The sequence below is a fragment of the Zeus faber genome (genome assembly GCF_960531495.2).
Source record: "Zeus faber genome assembly, chromosome: 6".
Lineage (NCBI taxonomy): Eukaryota > Metazoa > Chordata > Actinopteri > Zeiformes > Zeidae > Zeus > Zeus faber.
This window is the reverse complement of record NC_137201.1, coordinates 11,663,842-11,681,593: the sequence shown is the minus strand read 5'-3', so window position 1 is coordinate 11,681,593 and position 17,752 is coordinate 11,663,842. Positions and strand designations below refer to the sequence as shown.

Below are 17,752 nucleotides of genomic sequence, written 5' to 3'. Positions count from 1 at the left end.
GTGCAGAACCTCAAAAAGCAACCGTGTGGAGAAGGAGAGAGAGAAGTAAGGATCAAGGAGGTAGAGAGGAGGACGGAAGGAGGGAGGACAGATGTAGAGAGGACGGAAAAGGAGCAATGACAGATGGAGAGAGGACAGAGGAGAGAGGACAAAGGGAGTGAGGGGGGACAGCGTGAGAGGAGAGAGCACAGGAGTGATGGAGGAGAGAGAGAGAGAGAGGGGGAGGGAGAGAGAGAGAGAGGGCATCAGCGGCAGGACAGAAAGAGAGAGCGAGGAGAGGAGGAGGGAGAGAGGACAGAAAGAGTGGAAAGAAGGAGCGATAGGAGGTGGGAGTGAGAGAACAGAAAAAAAGATTACGAAAAAGGGATTAGCCAGAAAAAAAGGACTAAAGGAGAGAGGAGAGGCAGAGGGAGAGAGGGAGGACGGAGAAAGAAGAAGCCGTTGGGGAACGGGTGGAGGGCAGGCAAAAAAAAAAAAAAAAAAAAAAAAGTGGAAAAGAGGGATCGAGAAAAAGGAGGAGAGAGGGGCAGAGAGAGGAAAAAAGTTCAAAGATTCAGGAAGAAAAGTTGGAAAAGGGGGGCGGAGATGAAGGCGGCGGGGGGGTTAAAATGAACAGATCAGACGGCGAGGGGGGAAGGATAGAGGGAAGAATAAACAACGGATGTTGAGAGAGAGAGAGAGCGAGAAATAGCAATAACGGCCCACAACACAAGTTGCAGTGATTGCAGAGCAGAAGATGAGAAGGGAGTGATGGAGCGGAGGAGTAAGGGCGCGCGACAAAGACAGAGAGAGGAAGCAAGGTACTGTAAAAGGTGAAAACAAGAAGATTAACAAGAGAGAGAGAGAGAGGGGGTGGGGGGGGGGGGGGGGGGGGAGGGGAGACGAGGGACTAGACCCCCCCCCCTCCTCCCCGGCGTTCCGCACGTGAGGAAGCCTCGCTCCCGGAGAGGGAGGGTGGAGGCTTCTCAGAAGCAACGCCAGCTCCGCCCAAATAAAGAGCGAGGCCAGGCTTCCAAGTAGGTTTAAGAAAAATAAAAGTACCATTTAAATTTTATTGGTTTCATCAAAGCAAATTAAAGAACGAAACAGTAGATAAATCGATTGAAAATAAATAAATAAATAAATAAATAAATAAATAAATAAATAAATAAATAAAAAAGGAGAAAGTGTCGTCGCCGCCGCTGTCGTCGTCTAAATATTCACACATATTTTACAGTCAAGTTGAGAATAATAACCGTAAATAAAACTCCTTTATACTGTAGCTGTATTTTCTTTTTCTTCTGGTTAAGGTATAGAACTGCAGTAGTGTCTTTTTTTTTTTTTTTTTCCCTTTTTTCTTTTTTAGCCACAACTTGGTTTGACCCAAAAAACGAAAAAACAAGAAGCATCATGGGTTTATAATCAGAAGAGCAGCCTCAGATTTTCCACACACAATCACTAGTAGGTTTCTCTTAGAATAGTAGATTTTCTTTCATATAACATTGAAATACGGAAATACAGATATTAGTCATCAACCTAATTCAATTTTTTAAGCAGCAGCCTCATCATTATCATATCATCATCATTATCCTCTGCACAATGCCGGCAGAATAGAAACGGTGGTGTAGAGTCAATATATTTATATATTCTATATATTTATATATATATTTGTATATATATATATGTATATCTAATTATACGACAAAAGAGTTTGCAGTTGGTTTGTTGGTTTCAGCGTTCAAAGAGTCCCACATCGAAGAAAAGCAACATTGAGGGAAAGGAGGAAGGATCCGTGCTCGGGAGGTTCTAATGGATGCAGCAAAAATGGACAGGAACGAGTGTGTGAGTGTGTGTGTGTGTGTGTGTGTTCATGTGTGTGTGTGTGTGTGTGTGTGTGTTGTGTGTCTGTGTGTGAGAGAATGATGAGGGCGGGATGAATGAAGGGCTTAGGTGGAGACGGACGAGGGCCCTCCGAGGTGATCGTTTTGCCGGCTAATGGAGACGGTGACAGCTCCATGATTCCAGCTCCTCTGAAGTGAGGCGGTTGTCCGCTTTCCTTCCCGGTTGCTGTCGTCGCGGACGGTATGGAGGTTACAAGATGAAATCGCCGATTTGCTCATTGTTCCCTTTTTTGGAAAACAACGGATTGATATTAACGGCGGCATCGATGCCAATATGCCTTACCTTGGATACGCACAGAGGAACACATTCCTATTGCATGGGTATAGCATTCAAGGTATAGACCGAAGGTATCCCAGTGGTATTCTGGGTAATTTAAGTGACAATAAGCAACAGTCAGCAAAGGTTCAGCCTCGAAACGTTTTTACGTTTTTTTCATCCCTATCAACGGTTCTAGCATGTTCGCGGTGACTTCTGCCCTCCACGACCAAAGGTAATAACTGATGGGATTTGGTGATGGGTTTAAACGGTTAGAGAGGTTATTAGGTCATGAACGGGGAATAGGAAAAAGAAAGCTCCTTCGTAGAAAAAACAAATAAACTAAATCTGCCCTTGGCACCTGATTTGTGATCAGCTCCGAATGTTTCCTCCTATAAAAATTCAGATCGGGCGAATCCCGATTTCGGAGTCAAACTTCCGTGACCCAAAACCGGCGCTCGGTCGCGGCGAGAATCTCCCGACTAACTTGAAAACAAATAAAAGGACGAACGTGGCGACACAGGGGAAACACAGCGGCCGTGCGATGACGGCCGCAGCTCTTTGAAACGAAAGGTGACTGAGAGGAACAGTCTTCGAAGCTGATGCTTAAGAGACAAAAGCAAATGGACGGACAGGCGGTCTGAATAAAAGATGGATTGATAGATGGAGTGAAGGAAAGACTAGCGGACGTGTGGGAGAAAACGGGGGGGAAACACACTTGGCCCGTGAAACACCGCGGAACAAAGAAATCGTCACTTGCTTTTTTTTTTTTTTTTTTTTTTCTTCGGCGGAGACTTAAAAAAAGTTTTGGCTGTCCAAAGCTGCAGTCCAGCCACGGAGCAGCAGACGGAAGAGGGATGGAAGGAAGGAGGGAGAAGGATGAAGAGGCCTAACCTAGCCGCACCCTCACGCTTTTCACTGTGCTACCCTCATCCCCCTCTTACACGTTGCTAACTCTCTCCCACAGCACAGCGTCCAAAGCAGGAGGCGGTTATCATCACGCCTCCTCCTCTCTCTCCCTCTCGCTTCCTCTCCGTCACCTCCTCCGTCCTCCCCTCCTCTTCCCCTTGTCCCCGTCTTCGGCCGTCCAATCAAAGTTGTTTCTGTCCTCCCGCCAGACTCTCCCCCTCCTCCCTCTCCTCCCTCTCCCCGTCCTTCTTCACCCTCCTCTTCACACTCTCTCACGCCTCCTCCTCCTCTACACGGGAAACACCAGGAAGCCGGAGAAGGTGGAGTACTTCCAGCCCCCCATCAGGTTGCCCCGCTCCAGCTTGAGGTAGGCCCGGTCCCCCTTCTCCATCTGGATCAGCACGCCATTGCTGGCGGCCTCACGCGTCACGTCCTGGTCCCCGGCGAACGCCGAAATCACTGGCCAGCCGTTGTGCATTAGGCTCACCTGGATGAAAAAAAAAGAGGGGGGTGGGGGTGGTGGAGGGGTTGGAGTTTTAGTAATCTCGGATCCCAGCGGTCCTTTTCTTTCTAGCAATGGATGGTCGGCCGTGTCACGCTTCAATTAGCATGCTATCCTTCTGGTTTCGCCGGGTAGGTTGTTTCCAGTAGGGACTCACTCACACATCCCCACCCCATATAGGAAACATACAGGAAGCGAAAGAAAGTAAAAAGCACCGTTTATACACGTTTCAGCGCCACTTCTGTCAGGCTTTTGAAAAAGGTCTAATTTGTGAGACAAGGGACGGAGCAAAGATTTGAATAAAATCAAGCAGGAAAAGCCGGAGGGGGGTGCACCGAGAGAGGGACACTGCGGCTACATAAATGACGGTTGTTATGGTATCACATACACCGTACACACATTTTGTCTGCCCTTTGTCTGTTCTTGCGTTTGTGGGAAATTGGTGGACGTGATGGAAGCGCTGTTCCATAAATTAGATGGTGAAGAAACAGACATTACCTATTCCAATGACAAATATGCATTTACGTACTTCCCATATATTTTGGACGGGCTTGGCAAACATAAATCTTCAGTTTAACTGACGGCTGTCTTCTCCCCGCCCTGTGTTTCAATCGAAAAGCCATAAACCCCGGGCGGGTCAATCTTCACTCCAATCAAACTACGGCGCTTGCATCCCCAGTTTTAGTTTGGTTTGAGTAACCAACCCACCAGATCCATCTGCTTATGCAGAGGTATTGCAGCATTTCAAAGCTTAGCTGAGCTCTGACTTTTTAGCAATAGCTAGCTGGAACTAACCACTCTTGCCTATGCTGCAACACAGCAAATATAGTTTGCCACAATATTTTCACTTGCACAAACTTGCTCAGACTTCATGTCAATCAGTGGATTGATCTAAATTTGCAAAGGGATATATTAGCTTGACATTATTTAACTAATTGAATTTAATTCAATTATTTACCATAGCTCATAGGGATGGGAGGGGTGAGAACGAGAGAGATTGGAGTTCAGTTTGGGGTCGTGGCAGAGGAGACACGTTTGCCAATGGATTCATATTTCATACGGCATCCTTTAGTGCTCCGTTGTTTCTGCTTCAGCTTTGTTTGTTTTTTGTTTGCCCTTGTTTGATAGACATTTAGACCTGCCCCACCCCTCAACCCAAGCCTAAAATCTATAATGCTTTTCACCCGCTTTGATTAAATGGCCTCGCACAGTCCTGTTTCTAATCAATTGTTGCCCAAGGGTCAAGTTTGAAACCAGCGGGAGTCAAAGTGTTTATGGGCTTTCAAAGCCACAATTTACCGGGGTGGATTATGATTCCCCCCCCCCAATAATGATATTGAGAAGCAAGAAATTATAGATGAAAGCAACAACTCTGGTAATGGTGGCAGAAAAAAAATACTGTAGAGGAAAACCCTCGTAGCGGAGATGTGAGGCATTGTCGTGCACAAACCAAGGCATAAGCACCCTCTGCACACATGCCAGTGGATGGAAAACGTTTGTGTGGCAGACCAAGGGGCGTGGTCCAGCCACGGCTGCAGACGGCAGCGTGGCTTCCTTCCCGCGGCGCTTATTGGTACGGTTCTGGGCAGGGAGCTTTCTCAATGTTTGTCTGTCTTGCACAGAGGGATGGGTGTACAGGGCTCATCAGCCAGCCTGTCGCTAGGGAAGCCGTCATTCCTCTTGTGCCCCGACAGATTGCTTATCATTATTGTTCATTATCGTTTTGGTCAGCAAGCCTTTCCGTTCTGTCTTTAATAAAAGCTCACGCCATGTCGGTGCCCCAGTGCCAGAAAGACTCTCTCCCCAAACGTCGGCCGGTGGGTAGAGACTCCCACAATTTGCTATCCATAGCATTTAGTCAACACTTTGAATCTGTTAGTTACAACACATATTAACTTCATTAAATACCATACTCAAACATTTCTACTGCACCTTCCTTCAAACACTCCATCTCATTACACTGCAACACACAAATGCAAACATGGCTGCCTACACATGGACCCCTGTTGACATTTAACAGGATGTGAGTGTTCTGAGGTTTTGTTTTAAGACTCGTACAGGGTTCCGCAGGGGGGCACACATTAACATTGCACACGCACACAAAGCAGAGATGAACCCTGCATATGTCGCTACATCTCCAGATCCTTGGAACGCAATCAGCTCAAAAACTGTAACTAACAGATTCAGCACCATTAGACCCCAAGAGCCCATAATTATACCCTCATCCGCCTCATTCACACTCACTGCTGCAAGAGCCAGGAGTGTGTGTATGCGCGTATTTGTGTGTGTGTGTGTGTGTATTTCCACACATATGTGTCTGTGTTTGTGTGTGTGTGTGTGTGTATGTGAGTGGGCAGGAGATTGAGAGCCTGTCAGAGTCGAGAGCACTTTTAGTCTGGCACTGCACTTAATAGCAAACTGAAAGCACTAACACAGACGGTGTGCGCGTGTGTGTGTGTGTGTGTGTGTGTGTGTGTGTGTGTGTGTGTGTGTGTGTGTGTGTGTGTGTGTGTGTGTGTGTGTGTGTGTGTGTGTGCTTCCCTGAATGCGTATAAATGGATCTAGCTGTGTCAAAGAGTCCAGGAAGGGACACTCTTTGAGAAACAATCGCAGACATAGTATAAAACCCACTGTTTAGTCCTACGAGCCTATCAGACCTGACACTGTGCTTCTCATCACCTAAAGGAAACCATCTCTAAAAATACCCACGTCCTCCTCCACCCAAATGTCAGAGCCCGCTCCACCCGGCCCCGCAGTGTGTGTGTGTGACAGACCTTCTGGCTAAAAAGGACATTGTATGTGCCGAGACAGAAGCGATGGCTCAAAAGTTAGCCTCATTAACCCCGGGGCCAGCGTGAATAATACAGGGGTGAAGGGTGGAGCGGGAGAGGGGGTAAAAGAATGAGGAGAAAATACAGAGCGGGGAGGAGAGTTTAAGAAGAAGAACAAAGAGAAAACAAGCTTGTAATGGGGATCAAAGGGAAGGGAGGGGAAAAAAGGCCTAACCTTCATAAGAAAAAGTCAAGAGAGAAGAAAAGGACGAGGGAGAGAGGGGGCAGAACAAAGTAGACATACCCACAGCGGAGGGCGAGGAGAGCGAGAGAGAGAGTTTGAGAGACCGAGAGAGAATGGGGGAAAAAGACAGATAGACAGACAGGGAGTCTCAGTTCAGCGTGCGTGTAATTCCCCTCAAACAGAGGAGACGGGAGACAAAGGAGGGCCAGTCTCACTACATCACTGCTATGCCCTCGGGAAAACCCACACACCACACACCACACACCACACACACACACACACACACACACACACACACACACATCATGTAGTCAAAATCGACTCACTCCCTTAGCCAACCATTCAGCCAGCCAGTCATGTGGAACACACACCCTCTCCTACGACCCAAACAAACACATACATAAATAGTATACTGTATCACACACACACACAAGTGTATCACACACACTCAAACCCGCAAACAGTCACTCACAGTCACTCTCTGTCGTTCTCTGTCATTTATTCACACAGTTTCTCTCTCTCTCTCTCGCGCGCTCTCTCTCTCTCTCTCTCTCGCGCTCTCTCTCTCTCTCTCTCTCTCTCTCTCTCTCAAAACATGCTCTGTCTCACTGACAGCTACCAGTTCATAGCGTCGGTGTGGGCTATGTTTCTGTGATGTATGGCTCTAATAAAGCCATGACAGAGGGGCCTGGAAGGATGGAGCTGTGGTCAACACACACACACACACACACACACACACACACACACACACACACACACACGCGTGTTGGGGGGGGTTTAAGCAGCACACCTGTCTTGGCTCTAGGTAATAGGACCCGGGATCAGAGGTGGCTGTATGCCTGTTGCTTGTCAGAGCAATCAATGAGCAACAGGTAAATCCTCCAACCCCACACACACACAGCAGAGCCTCTGCCATGACATGTGTCCACCTGCTCCTGGCTTGTTACATCTTGCCCGCTCTCTACAATAAAATGGTGTGTTTGCAGCATCTCTGCCTGTGTCTCTGTGTCGGAGGGCCCTGAAAACGCCACTCGAGGGGTGTGTGGTGGGCCGAACTGCCACATGGCCTTTCTCAATCATGGTTGAAATTAGTGTCAGACTTGCCCTAGTCTTGGTTTAAAAAAATCTGATTTCCAGAAGGAAGATTAGAGCTATGTCTATGTCTAAGTGAAGGGTTCAATTAAACCTGACCAGAGGCAGGTTTATGTTTTGTTAATGGATGTGGCCTTGTGACAGTACATGAAGCTGACTAGTCCTAAATACCTTTGTCTCGGACTTCCTAGTCTAGATCTAATTCATCTTAAATCAAGCCACATCTCAGGCATTTTTAAATTCTTGATTAATTTAAATAGGATTAGTTTAGTCATTATTTAGATGAAACCCTGTCTGCGAAACTGCCCCATTGAGTTGAAAGTGAAATGAGAGAGAACATTTAAGAGATAATATGGAACAGCATGAGGACGGATGAATCATGGACAAAAAGTGGTAAATCATTTATTGAAATTACGCCTTAACTTAAGGGGAGAGGAGTGTGTTTTTGGCCTTTGGCTATTTAAATGTGGTGCGGGTGTGAGATTCATGCTACAACATTTTCAACTCCATCTCAGAGCAGCACTTAACGCCGGCAGCACAATGACATCCAGTTACTACGTCACCATCTCCCGTCCAGTTGACCGTTCTGACGGGGCAATGATAGTCATTTCTCTTTCGAGATCTTTTCTCTGACTCCCTATACATATCGTTATTTCTTTTTTGTCTATTTGTTTCAGGAATCGTCTCTCTCTCTCTCTCTCTCTCTCTCTCTCTCTCTCTCGCTTGCTCTGTCTCTCTCTTCCTTTAGAGGCTGAGTCAGATGGACCCGGTGATGGATAGACTTTCTCTGTATACATCACTGTCTGTAGGCAGTCATTTTTGCCTATAAAAAAATGGCCATGTTAATATTATATAATATATTCTTGTCTATAAAAAATATCCATTTAATATATATAATATAAACATAAATATAGCGTGGAGAGAATGCGCCATCAATTTTGAACTGAATTTCCCAGAACTACTCTATAATAATAGCTATAATTAGATAGAATAAACCTCTTGAATCTTGAATCATTTACATGACACTACAGGTGTCCATTACAAACAATTTTCCGTACCTGTGCAGTTATGTCTCTGTGCCTCTTTTGTGAATGTGTGGAACGTGAGAAAACTCACAAACTAACAGGATGCAATGTGTCTACACATGAACTTTATTTACCCTTACCCTTTTGGAAAAATATGTCAAATCCAATTAACTCGGTGAGGGTATTGTCCTCTAAATACCAACACAAGGACGACCAGACTTCTTATCAATAATAAATAGATCCGAATTTCAGTTAGCTTTAGCAAGTTACTGCCCTGAATTGGCAGGCTGTTCCTCCTTCGCTCATAAATGTTCTCTTGTCTCTTGAGTTACCTGCAGCTCATGTAAACAAAACTTGGGGAGCTTATTTCTTATTTTTCATTAGCCATAATCCTGGCACAATTAATTTTTTAAGCTCTGGGGCAATGGGTAGCTTCCCTATTTAAAAGTAAAACAAACACAGATAAACAATATAGCAAGCAGATTTTTCATTCTTTCTCTATTTAGGCTAAAATCAAAAGATTTCATCTGTGGCACAAAGGTTTAGAATAATGTCTGTTGTGTTTCTACTGTGTAAACATGATATGCGGTGTTAGGGTGAGACGTGATGTGCTGCCATGCAGCCCTTTGTGAGCGATTTACATCGGAGTCGGGTTATTAATAAACCTGAGCTCTGCATGCATACGGAGCAAGACTGAGACAACGAACTCGAAATCTTTCTTAAATGTTAACATTAAGTATTGATTGTAAGTATTAACATTAAGGTTTGATGTTGAGATTTATGTAGATTTAAGCAGTACCTTGCAATCCGATATTCAAGGTATGTGAAAATAATTTATATTCTTGGCATGTTACATACAATAACCTAAGTACATTTATTTAATATTATTGTTATTATAATTATTATTATTATTATTATTATTATTATTATTATTATAAGCTTAATTTAAAAAAAAATCTTAATGTGGGACTCTATACACTTTCAATTCGATTTCTGCTTGTTTTTGAATGCTAGAAAAGATTAGTTAACGGAGGCAAGTATTATATTACCTGGGTAAGAAGGTATCCATAATACATGTATGTATATAAATAAATATTACATTCCTTAGGTAATGTTTGTTACATACTTAATTGTTTTTGTGCCACAAAATAAGCATAAAGCAATATAGCTAAAAAGGAATCGTCCTAAAGTCTTCAAATTAAACAATGAATTTTATACGGTACGTGTTATTACCAGTGAAAAGCAGCTGAAAAATAAGGAGACTCGAGCAATAAATTAGCAGGGAGTCTTTACTTTATCAAAAGTGCACCAACTTACCCCTGCCATGGTATTCCATCAAAGTTACATGAAGGAGAAAACTGAAACCTGGCAATGTCTGGCGGACTGTGAGTGTTAGTGTGTGTATTAATTTCTGTTTCTTTGCGTTAATTGACTCACAAAAAGTTAAACCAGAAGTAAAGGTGACAGATGAGATACTTCCTCAATCTTATCACCACCAGCACTCAACAAAGAACTGGCCCAAATACACACACACACACACACACACACACACACACACACACACACACACACACACACACACACACACACACACACACACACACACATACACACTAACAGATTTGTACACATGTGGGGACTGCAGTGATAGGCATACTAAAATCCCTAAAAAGGCCCTAAAATGTAAATGTTGACATTCCTTACTCAACCCGAGTCAGTCAAAAACATATTCTGTATTTGTGTCCTCACAAATGGAGTTTGCTTGCCGCTCCAAAGCAATGCGTCTGAATCCTGTCCGTTTTATTTTAGTCCCAAAGGTTTATAAAGTATATTAAATATCTCTGAGGGACATGCAGCGTTTAGTCAGTTTGAATGGAACTATGCCATAAGGGACACTGGAATTATTTCAACGGTTCTAACTGATTTTATTTGAGTAAGTTAAGTTGTATATACCTATTTAGGGTCCTCGTCCTACAAAATGTGTGACAAGGAACCTATCGTTATCGCTTTGTTTACTCTTCCTCTTGTTCTTCTTCTTCAGCCAAATTGAATCGTTTTTTTGGGGGTCTTAAGAAACTCGAAAACTCACAAATCTTTGCACACACGTGAGTCCCGGTTCCCCCATCGGTATTATATGGTTCTCATACATGGGTGTAGCAAAATGGACAGCCCATCCTCTTGAAAATTTCAACATCAAAGCTATTCACTTTTTTACATGAATACTGCCAAAATTCGGTACACATATTTAATATCACTAGACTAGAAAATTATTTTGCCACCATTACCGAAATCCAACGGGAAATCTTCCATATTGGATTAAAGTTGCAATTTTAGTCACTTTTTGGTCATTTTCATGCTTTGTACTTTTGCGGACTCCTCCTAGGCAATTTATCTGATCTACTTCAAACTTGGCGGGTGTGTACAGGACACCTTCGGAGTTAAATGTTATTAAAAGATTTTGTTTTCGTCACAGGGTGTATACGTGGCAATGCGTTGAATTTCACGTTCTAAAAAAGGCAGTGTTTTCGTGATATTTTAGCCACTTTTTATGCTTTGTACTTTCACAAACTCCTCCTCTGCGATTTATCTAATTGACTTCAAACTTGGCAAGTATCTAAAAGATCTTCACAATTAAAAGATTTTGTTTTCATCAAACGGTGTGGGCGTGGCGGCGCATCAAATTTCATATATATATATATACATATATATATATAAATTACGAAATTACATCATCCAGGGGGATATAATTACAACCAGAGTCCGAGCGCGAACCCGTCACGGTTCTTGCATGGGTTAGCCACGCCCCAATCACTGGTCTGCCTTGACTCTGTCATGCTCCAGCTGCCCTCTCCGAGTGGCTCCTACTGTGTGTGTAATATATATATATATATAAATATAAATTACAAAATTACATAATCGAGGGGGATATAATTACAACCAGGGTCCGAGTGCGAACCTGTCACGGTTCTTGCATGGGTCAGCCTCACCATTTCATAATGTCATCTAACAGTTTTTATATATTTTTATTATAAAACTGTTAGATGACATTATGAAATGATTAAGCTAATATATTACTTTGGTGTGGGGATGGCGTGGTTTGAGCAGTAACAGCTGTTCTGAGCTAATTAAGGCCTAGGATCAGTGTAGCTGTATTACTGTTGCTCGTTGATTTGTCTAACGGGCAAAAGGTAAAACCCACATGTACACACACACACACACACACACAAAGGCAGTGATGGCGAAACAATGCTTTGTGAATCTTTAAACCAGTGGATTGAAAATAGGCTCGCGTCTTGAAGCTTCGTTCAAATCACTCGCGGGGGACATAATACACATAGTGTAGTGTAGTGTGTTAGGTTTTGCCCCTCCACACAGGAGAGCCGGGTTCAACTCCCTGTGTGTCAACTATTTGTTACAACTCCTTCATTGACTTGTTTTTATAATATTTTTAAAACTTGATAATAACATCTTGAGAGTGAATATTATTTTGACAGTAAATGCAAGAACAGAAAAATAAAATCGCTAAGGGTTTAAGCAGATACTGAAAGTGCTGATGGACAGGCGGTCATTCCGTCATAGTACAGGGTCGTTTGGGTTGTGAAATATATCTGCTATTATAGTGCCACTTTTTTGTTGTTTTTTGGTCATTTTCATGTTCCGTACTTTCGCGGACTCCTAGCCAATATTTCGGGTCGGGTCTCACCGACACTGGAACTTCGAGGACCCGGTCATCGCTGCTTGCAACTTTAATGTAAGTTATTATTGAATATATTTATTTTGTTATCATCCATTACATTTTATTCATACACATTCATATACATTTTGTTCAATAAAGCAATGTTTTCATAAAACCATTTATTTTCTGCAAAAACCAGAAAAAAATATATACAAACATACTGACAGATAATATCGGTTATTGGAATATCATGCCCCTTTAAACTGGTATCGGTGACAAAAATTCCATATAGGTCAGGCCCTAGTCTAGACAGGCTTCACAAGTTCGGAACAGTTTAACCATTGTGTGTACACTTAACCTTGAAAGAAGAGCACACAAGCAGCGCTACACGCCCAGTCTCTAGTCCTTAAAATGTCCAAAATTCACTGCCTCCCTGACAGGTCACAGACAAACCCAACTCTATTATTACATGCCCATCATATTTCCTCATATCTTTCCAAGTCGCAGGCAAGTAAAAGTCTACAAAGCGGGCAGAGATAAGGCGTGTATTTATGTCCCCCCAACTCCCCATTTCCTCACCGCTTAAGATTAATTTTGATACAAGTAATGAGAAAGCGCTGCAGGGCTGTTTGTGTTGGAAATATATATTGTTTACTTCCCACATCGTGTTTCATTCAAAATGGTGTATTTGAAATTTGGTGGACCAGAATACTGTTGGGCTTCACTGGCCTTGAAAGCGATACAAAATCTCCAAACAGCACGTTAATCACACAGCATTGCTCCTCTGAATGTGAACACAACCACAAGTTCACAAAAACAATGTAGATATCTTTCCTCTATGGTATAATAAATAAAAACTGCATTAAAAAGGATTTGTTAGGCAAAATAGGCAGAGGAGATACCATTCTCCCACAAGGTTTTAACCGCCTGAGGTTATACATTTTGTTAAAATCCCCTCCTTTCTCAACCAACCAGCCCTCATCGAAGCTACTTTCCAAGGGTCTGGAACTCCCTCCCTGATTGCCCCTTGATTTTCTTGCTCTGTCCCATTCATGTTTGATGGAGAAGGAGCTAGAGCCATCGGGATAGAGGTGCTATAGTGAAGCAGATACAGTAAATTTGATTTGACTTGAAAGACATGTCTTAAAAAAAGTTTGGTATTAATAAGGGACACAATTCCACCCAATACAGCTTTAACACTTTTTCATTCATACGCCTTTAAACTTTCACATCCACCCTCTTTCTTGATATGCCCAACAACAATATTTTGAAGAGCCATTAAAAATGTATTTGAGTCCAACCAAGCTCCAACCATCACAAAGCCCTACCAGTCACCCAAAGCTTAATTGAAAGAATAATTATCTTGAAATGAAATTTAAACATTTCAGTTCAGAAAATATTGCGAGCTCGGGTGCATTTTTCGATGCCCTAATATGGTGGGCCAAGGGGGCATGGTCAAGCCACCGCTGCAGATAGGCAGTGCAGGCTCCCATCCTGGGGCCACTCAGCTGCGGATGTGATGGAACGGGTCGAGACACCAGAGGGCCACCGCCTGGGCCTCTGGTCCCTCCACTACAACACCACGGGACGGCCATTCCTGCACGCGCAGCAGCTCCTGGACGTGGCCCAGTGGTGGCTAAGACCGGAGGAGCGCTCCCACCACATTCATTGCGATTTTGGCACCGCCCCTTTGTGTTCGCCTGTGTGGGCGCTCCATGTCGATTACGCACATTTAATTCTTTCTTTTTTTTTTCGTTTTATACATTATACGGTTTATATTCCACCGCAAGTGGACACTGACACAGCACTATCGGACCTGTAAGATGTGTTGTGCGGACTTCAGAATAAACATCCCAATGCGGCTGTGGTGGTGACTGGGGACTTTAACAGGGCGAACCTTAAAAAAGTTCTGCCTAATTTCCACCAACACATCACGTGTGTCACCAGGGGAGATAGAACTTTGGACCACTGCTAAACACCTTACAAGAACGGATACAAGACCGTCTCGCTCGCTGCTTTCGGCAATCGGATCATGCCGCCATTTCGTTACTTCCTGTTTACAAGCTGTGCATCGTGCGTGGAACGGTAGTGATGAGGGACGTAAAGCCGTGGTCAGACCAATCAGACACAACGTTCCAATCAAGTTCCAGTGATGTCAGCGAGTTTACGAAAGTAGTTACGAGCTTCATAGCTACATTAGTGGACAGCATCATTCCCATGGTGAAAGTTGGGATATTTACGAACCAGAAACCATGTAGATAAATCAATCTGCGGCGCTCTGAATGCTCGCACGGCTGCTTGCAACAACGGTCTTGTATCCGGCAACATGGCGTCATACAAACTGCGGAGGGCGGTGAAGGACACTAAACGGACATACCGAGACACAGTGGAGCGACAAATGGAGCAACGGGACACCAGACACAGTGGCAGGGGCTGCAGACTATTATCAACAGAAATTTAGAGTCTCGGTGAGGATCCTCAAGTCCTTCTACTCTGGATCAGTGGAGAGCATCCTGACAGGCAACATCATTGCCTGGTTTGGGAACTGTACTGCTCAGGACAGGCGGGCCCTGCAGAGGGTGGTGCATTCAGCCGAACGTATCACTGGAACTACCCTCCCCTCCCTGCAGGACTTAAACACCAGGAGGTGTAGTAGCAGAGCCCGCATGATCATGAAGGATCCTCACCACCCAAACAACAGACTGTTCCAGATGCTGCAGTCGGGCAAGCACCTCCGCAGTCACCCAGAGAGGACAGAGAGACTGAGACAGAGTTTCTTCCCACAAGCCATAAGGACTGTCAATGCTGAACTCACCAGGGGTCCTCACTGAGACACTCATATAGGCCCAAATGCGTTACTTTAGTATATGTTGCATACTGTACTGCATACTGTATCACTGCACTGGGTTACTGCATACTGCACTGTATTGCTATTCTGTTTGGTGCTACTGTATTGCTGTGTTGTACTGTATACTGTACTATGTACTGTATCTCCACACACACTACCTCACTTTATTAACATGCCACTTTACTGCAAATATCTGTATTTACAAAATAGCCTATTCCATATCCATAAGTCTATTCCCTTTATTTCTATTTTCTACCCCCACTCAGTATTACCTTTTTGAGTCTTATTTTATTTTATTTTATATTTTTCTATTAACAAACTGCATTACGTTTAGGGAATGAGTTAGTTCAGTTAGTTAGTTAGGTGGTAATTCAGTTAGCTATTCCCAGCCCACGCCGTTAGCTGGATGCATTGTCACCAGCCAGCCTCCCTCCAAACCGCCATAGCCCTAACCGAGGACCACGCCAAGGCCTACACCTCTGCCAACCGCGCTGGACCGGAGAGGGGCCCACCGAGGGAGGTGCAGGACAGCAACTGTCAGGGACCCCCAAGGGGCCTGCGCCTGGGCAGGTATGCTGGCAATGATGGCGACCTGACCATGACTTCCAGGACCGCCCCATCATGGAGGTCGACCAGGTGGTACCAGATCCCTCCCCGGGAAGGGGAGGGATCCAAGAAGGCCTACCGTGTGCCGGTAAGGGTACAAGGGGGTAGACATCAGGCTTTGCTGGACTCGGGCTGTTCGCAGACTATGATTCAGCAACACCTGGTTAGACCCGGGGCTTTGTTAGAGGCAACATAGGTCGATATCCGTTATGTGCATGGGGTTATTCACACGTATCCAATAGTGTGGCTTGAAATTCCCTATATGGGGAAAAGGTTTGGCGTGTGGCGACGCAGAGGTTGTGCCGGCTGAGGTCACCGGAGCGGGGGAGGGAGAAGCCCCAAGTGGGAACTTCCCCGGACTCCCCAGTCCATCCCATGGAGGATTTTCCTCTGGAACAGTCTCGGGACGATGCACTTTGAGTGGGTAGATAAAATCGATTGCGTGTTAGTGCGCCCAGACGTGGCACTTACTCACCCGTACTTTGCGGTGATTAGGGATAGATTTTATAGAGTGAACCATGATACTCAGTCGGGAGAAGAGGTTACCCAATTGTTAGTGCCTAAAAGCTGTTGGGATTTAGTCTTCCAGGCGGCTCATTATAACCCGATGACAGGTCACTATTGGCTGGGAATCTTGGTGGATGTGTGGCGGCGCTGTGCCGCCTGTCTCGAGCGTCAGCTGGTGAATCCACCAACTAATTCCCCAGTCCTCCACAGGGTCTTCCCCCTTTGAGCTACTGTTTGGCAGGAGACCTCGTGGGGTGCTGGACCTGATTAAGGAAAACTGGCAGGAAGATCCCAGCACCAGTAAAAACAAGGTCCTGTACATCCTGGACCTGAGAACAAAGCTACACGTGTTACGGCAGGAATCACAGGAGAACTTGCTCCAGGTCCAGGAACGTCATTGCCACCTGTAGGACACTGTACAGGGAGCTCAGTTAATACAATTCTCACAGGTCAGAGACAAGGTGTTAGTACTGCTCCCTACGTCCAGCTCAAAATTACTGGCGAAGTAAGCAACGGCCCTTCGTGCGCACACAACGCGTGGGGGAGGTCTATTATGAAGTCGAATGTAGACGGGGGGGTCCACCCAAATTTACCACGTAAACCTTCTAAAAGGATGGAGGGATGGTGTGCCCGTAGCACTGGCCACAGCAACGATTGGTCATGGTAAAGCCGCCGCTGCAGACAGGTGGTGCAGGCTCCCATCCACTCAGCTGCTGGGGATCGGGCAAATCAACGGAGGGGTCCGCTGATTCGTCCAATCCCAGACCAGGAAGTAATGTAGGTTTTGTTTTTCCCCGCAGTAAGGAAGGTGCGTGTTTACGGGCGCTAAGCGCAGTACACCGGACACATTACAATGACAGCATAACCGCAGATGTTCCAGACTCTCCCCCTAATTGACAGTGAGCATATGATTTTCCCTTTGGCCCACAAGCCACGTTTTTGTTTAAAAACTATAATAAATACACGCCAACCGGCACCAATTTGCCTTTGCCTGCCTCCCCTGTCTCATTCCCTGGCCCTAGGCCAGAACACACCTCCACACCTAACTATACAAACCAAAGAGAGCCAAACAAATCAAATGAAATAGAATTAATTGCAGAAAAACAGTTTAAACCTTGTTTTGTGTGAGGGGCTGTGCAAGGGAGAAAAGAATCAGCAAAGCATTGGTTCTTTTTTTCCACAATTTTTCAACATTGAAATGCTAAAGGAATTGCTAATTGCTTCTGCAAAATGGTGTATTGCTCCATCTGGTGCAGTGGCAATGGATGGAGCCAATGGAAGCTGTGCTTCCTGCTGTGTGCTTCCTGCTAGGTACAGGTTAGGTGACGGATGGCCTCGTTTTGGTTCGGTTGCCTGCGCCGAATGACCCAGCAGCCAACACTGTGTAAGTGTGTACGCTTTGTCCAAAGAGTGTCGGTGCCGTCACTGTACATACA

General features: G+C 44.8%; 1 protein-coding gene across 1 annotated transcript in view; it reads right to left on the bottom strand.

The window, feature by feature from the left end:
- Positions 1–3,334: 3,334 nt before the first annotated feature.
- Positions 3,335–17,752, bottom strand: part of cbln1 (cerebellin 1 precursor) — a gene marked incomplete at both ends in the record, with an annotated part of 20,448 nt that continues 6,030 nt past the window's right edge. Inside the window, one exon of the mRNA XM_080003095.1 lies at positions 3,335–3,532. Within this exon, the coding sequence (XP_079859221.1) occupies positions 3,335–3,532 (198 nt within the window). The remainder of the gene's footprint in view (positions 3,533–17,752) is intronic.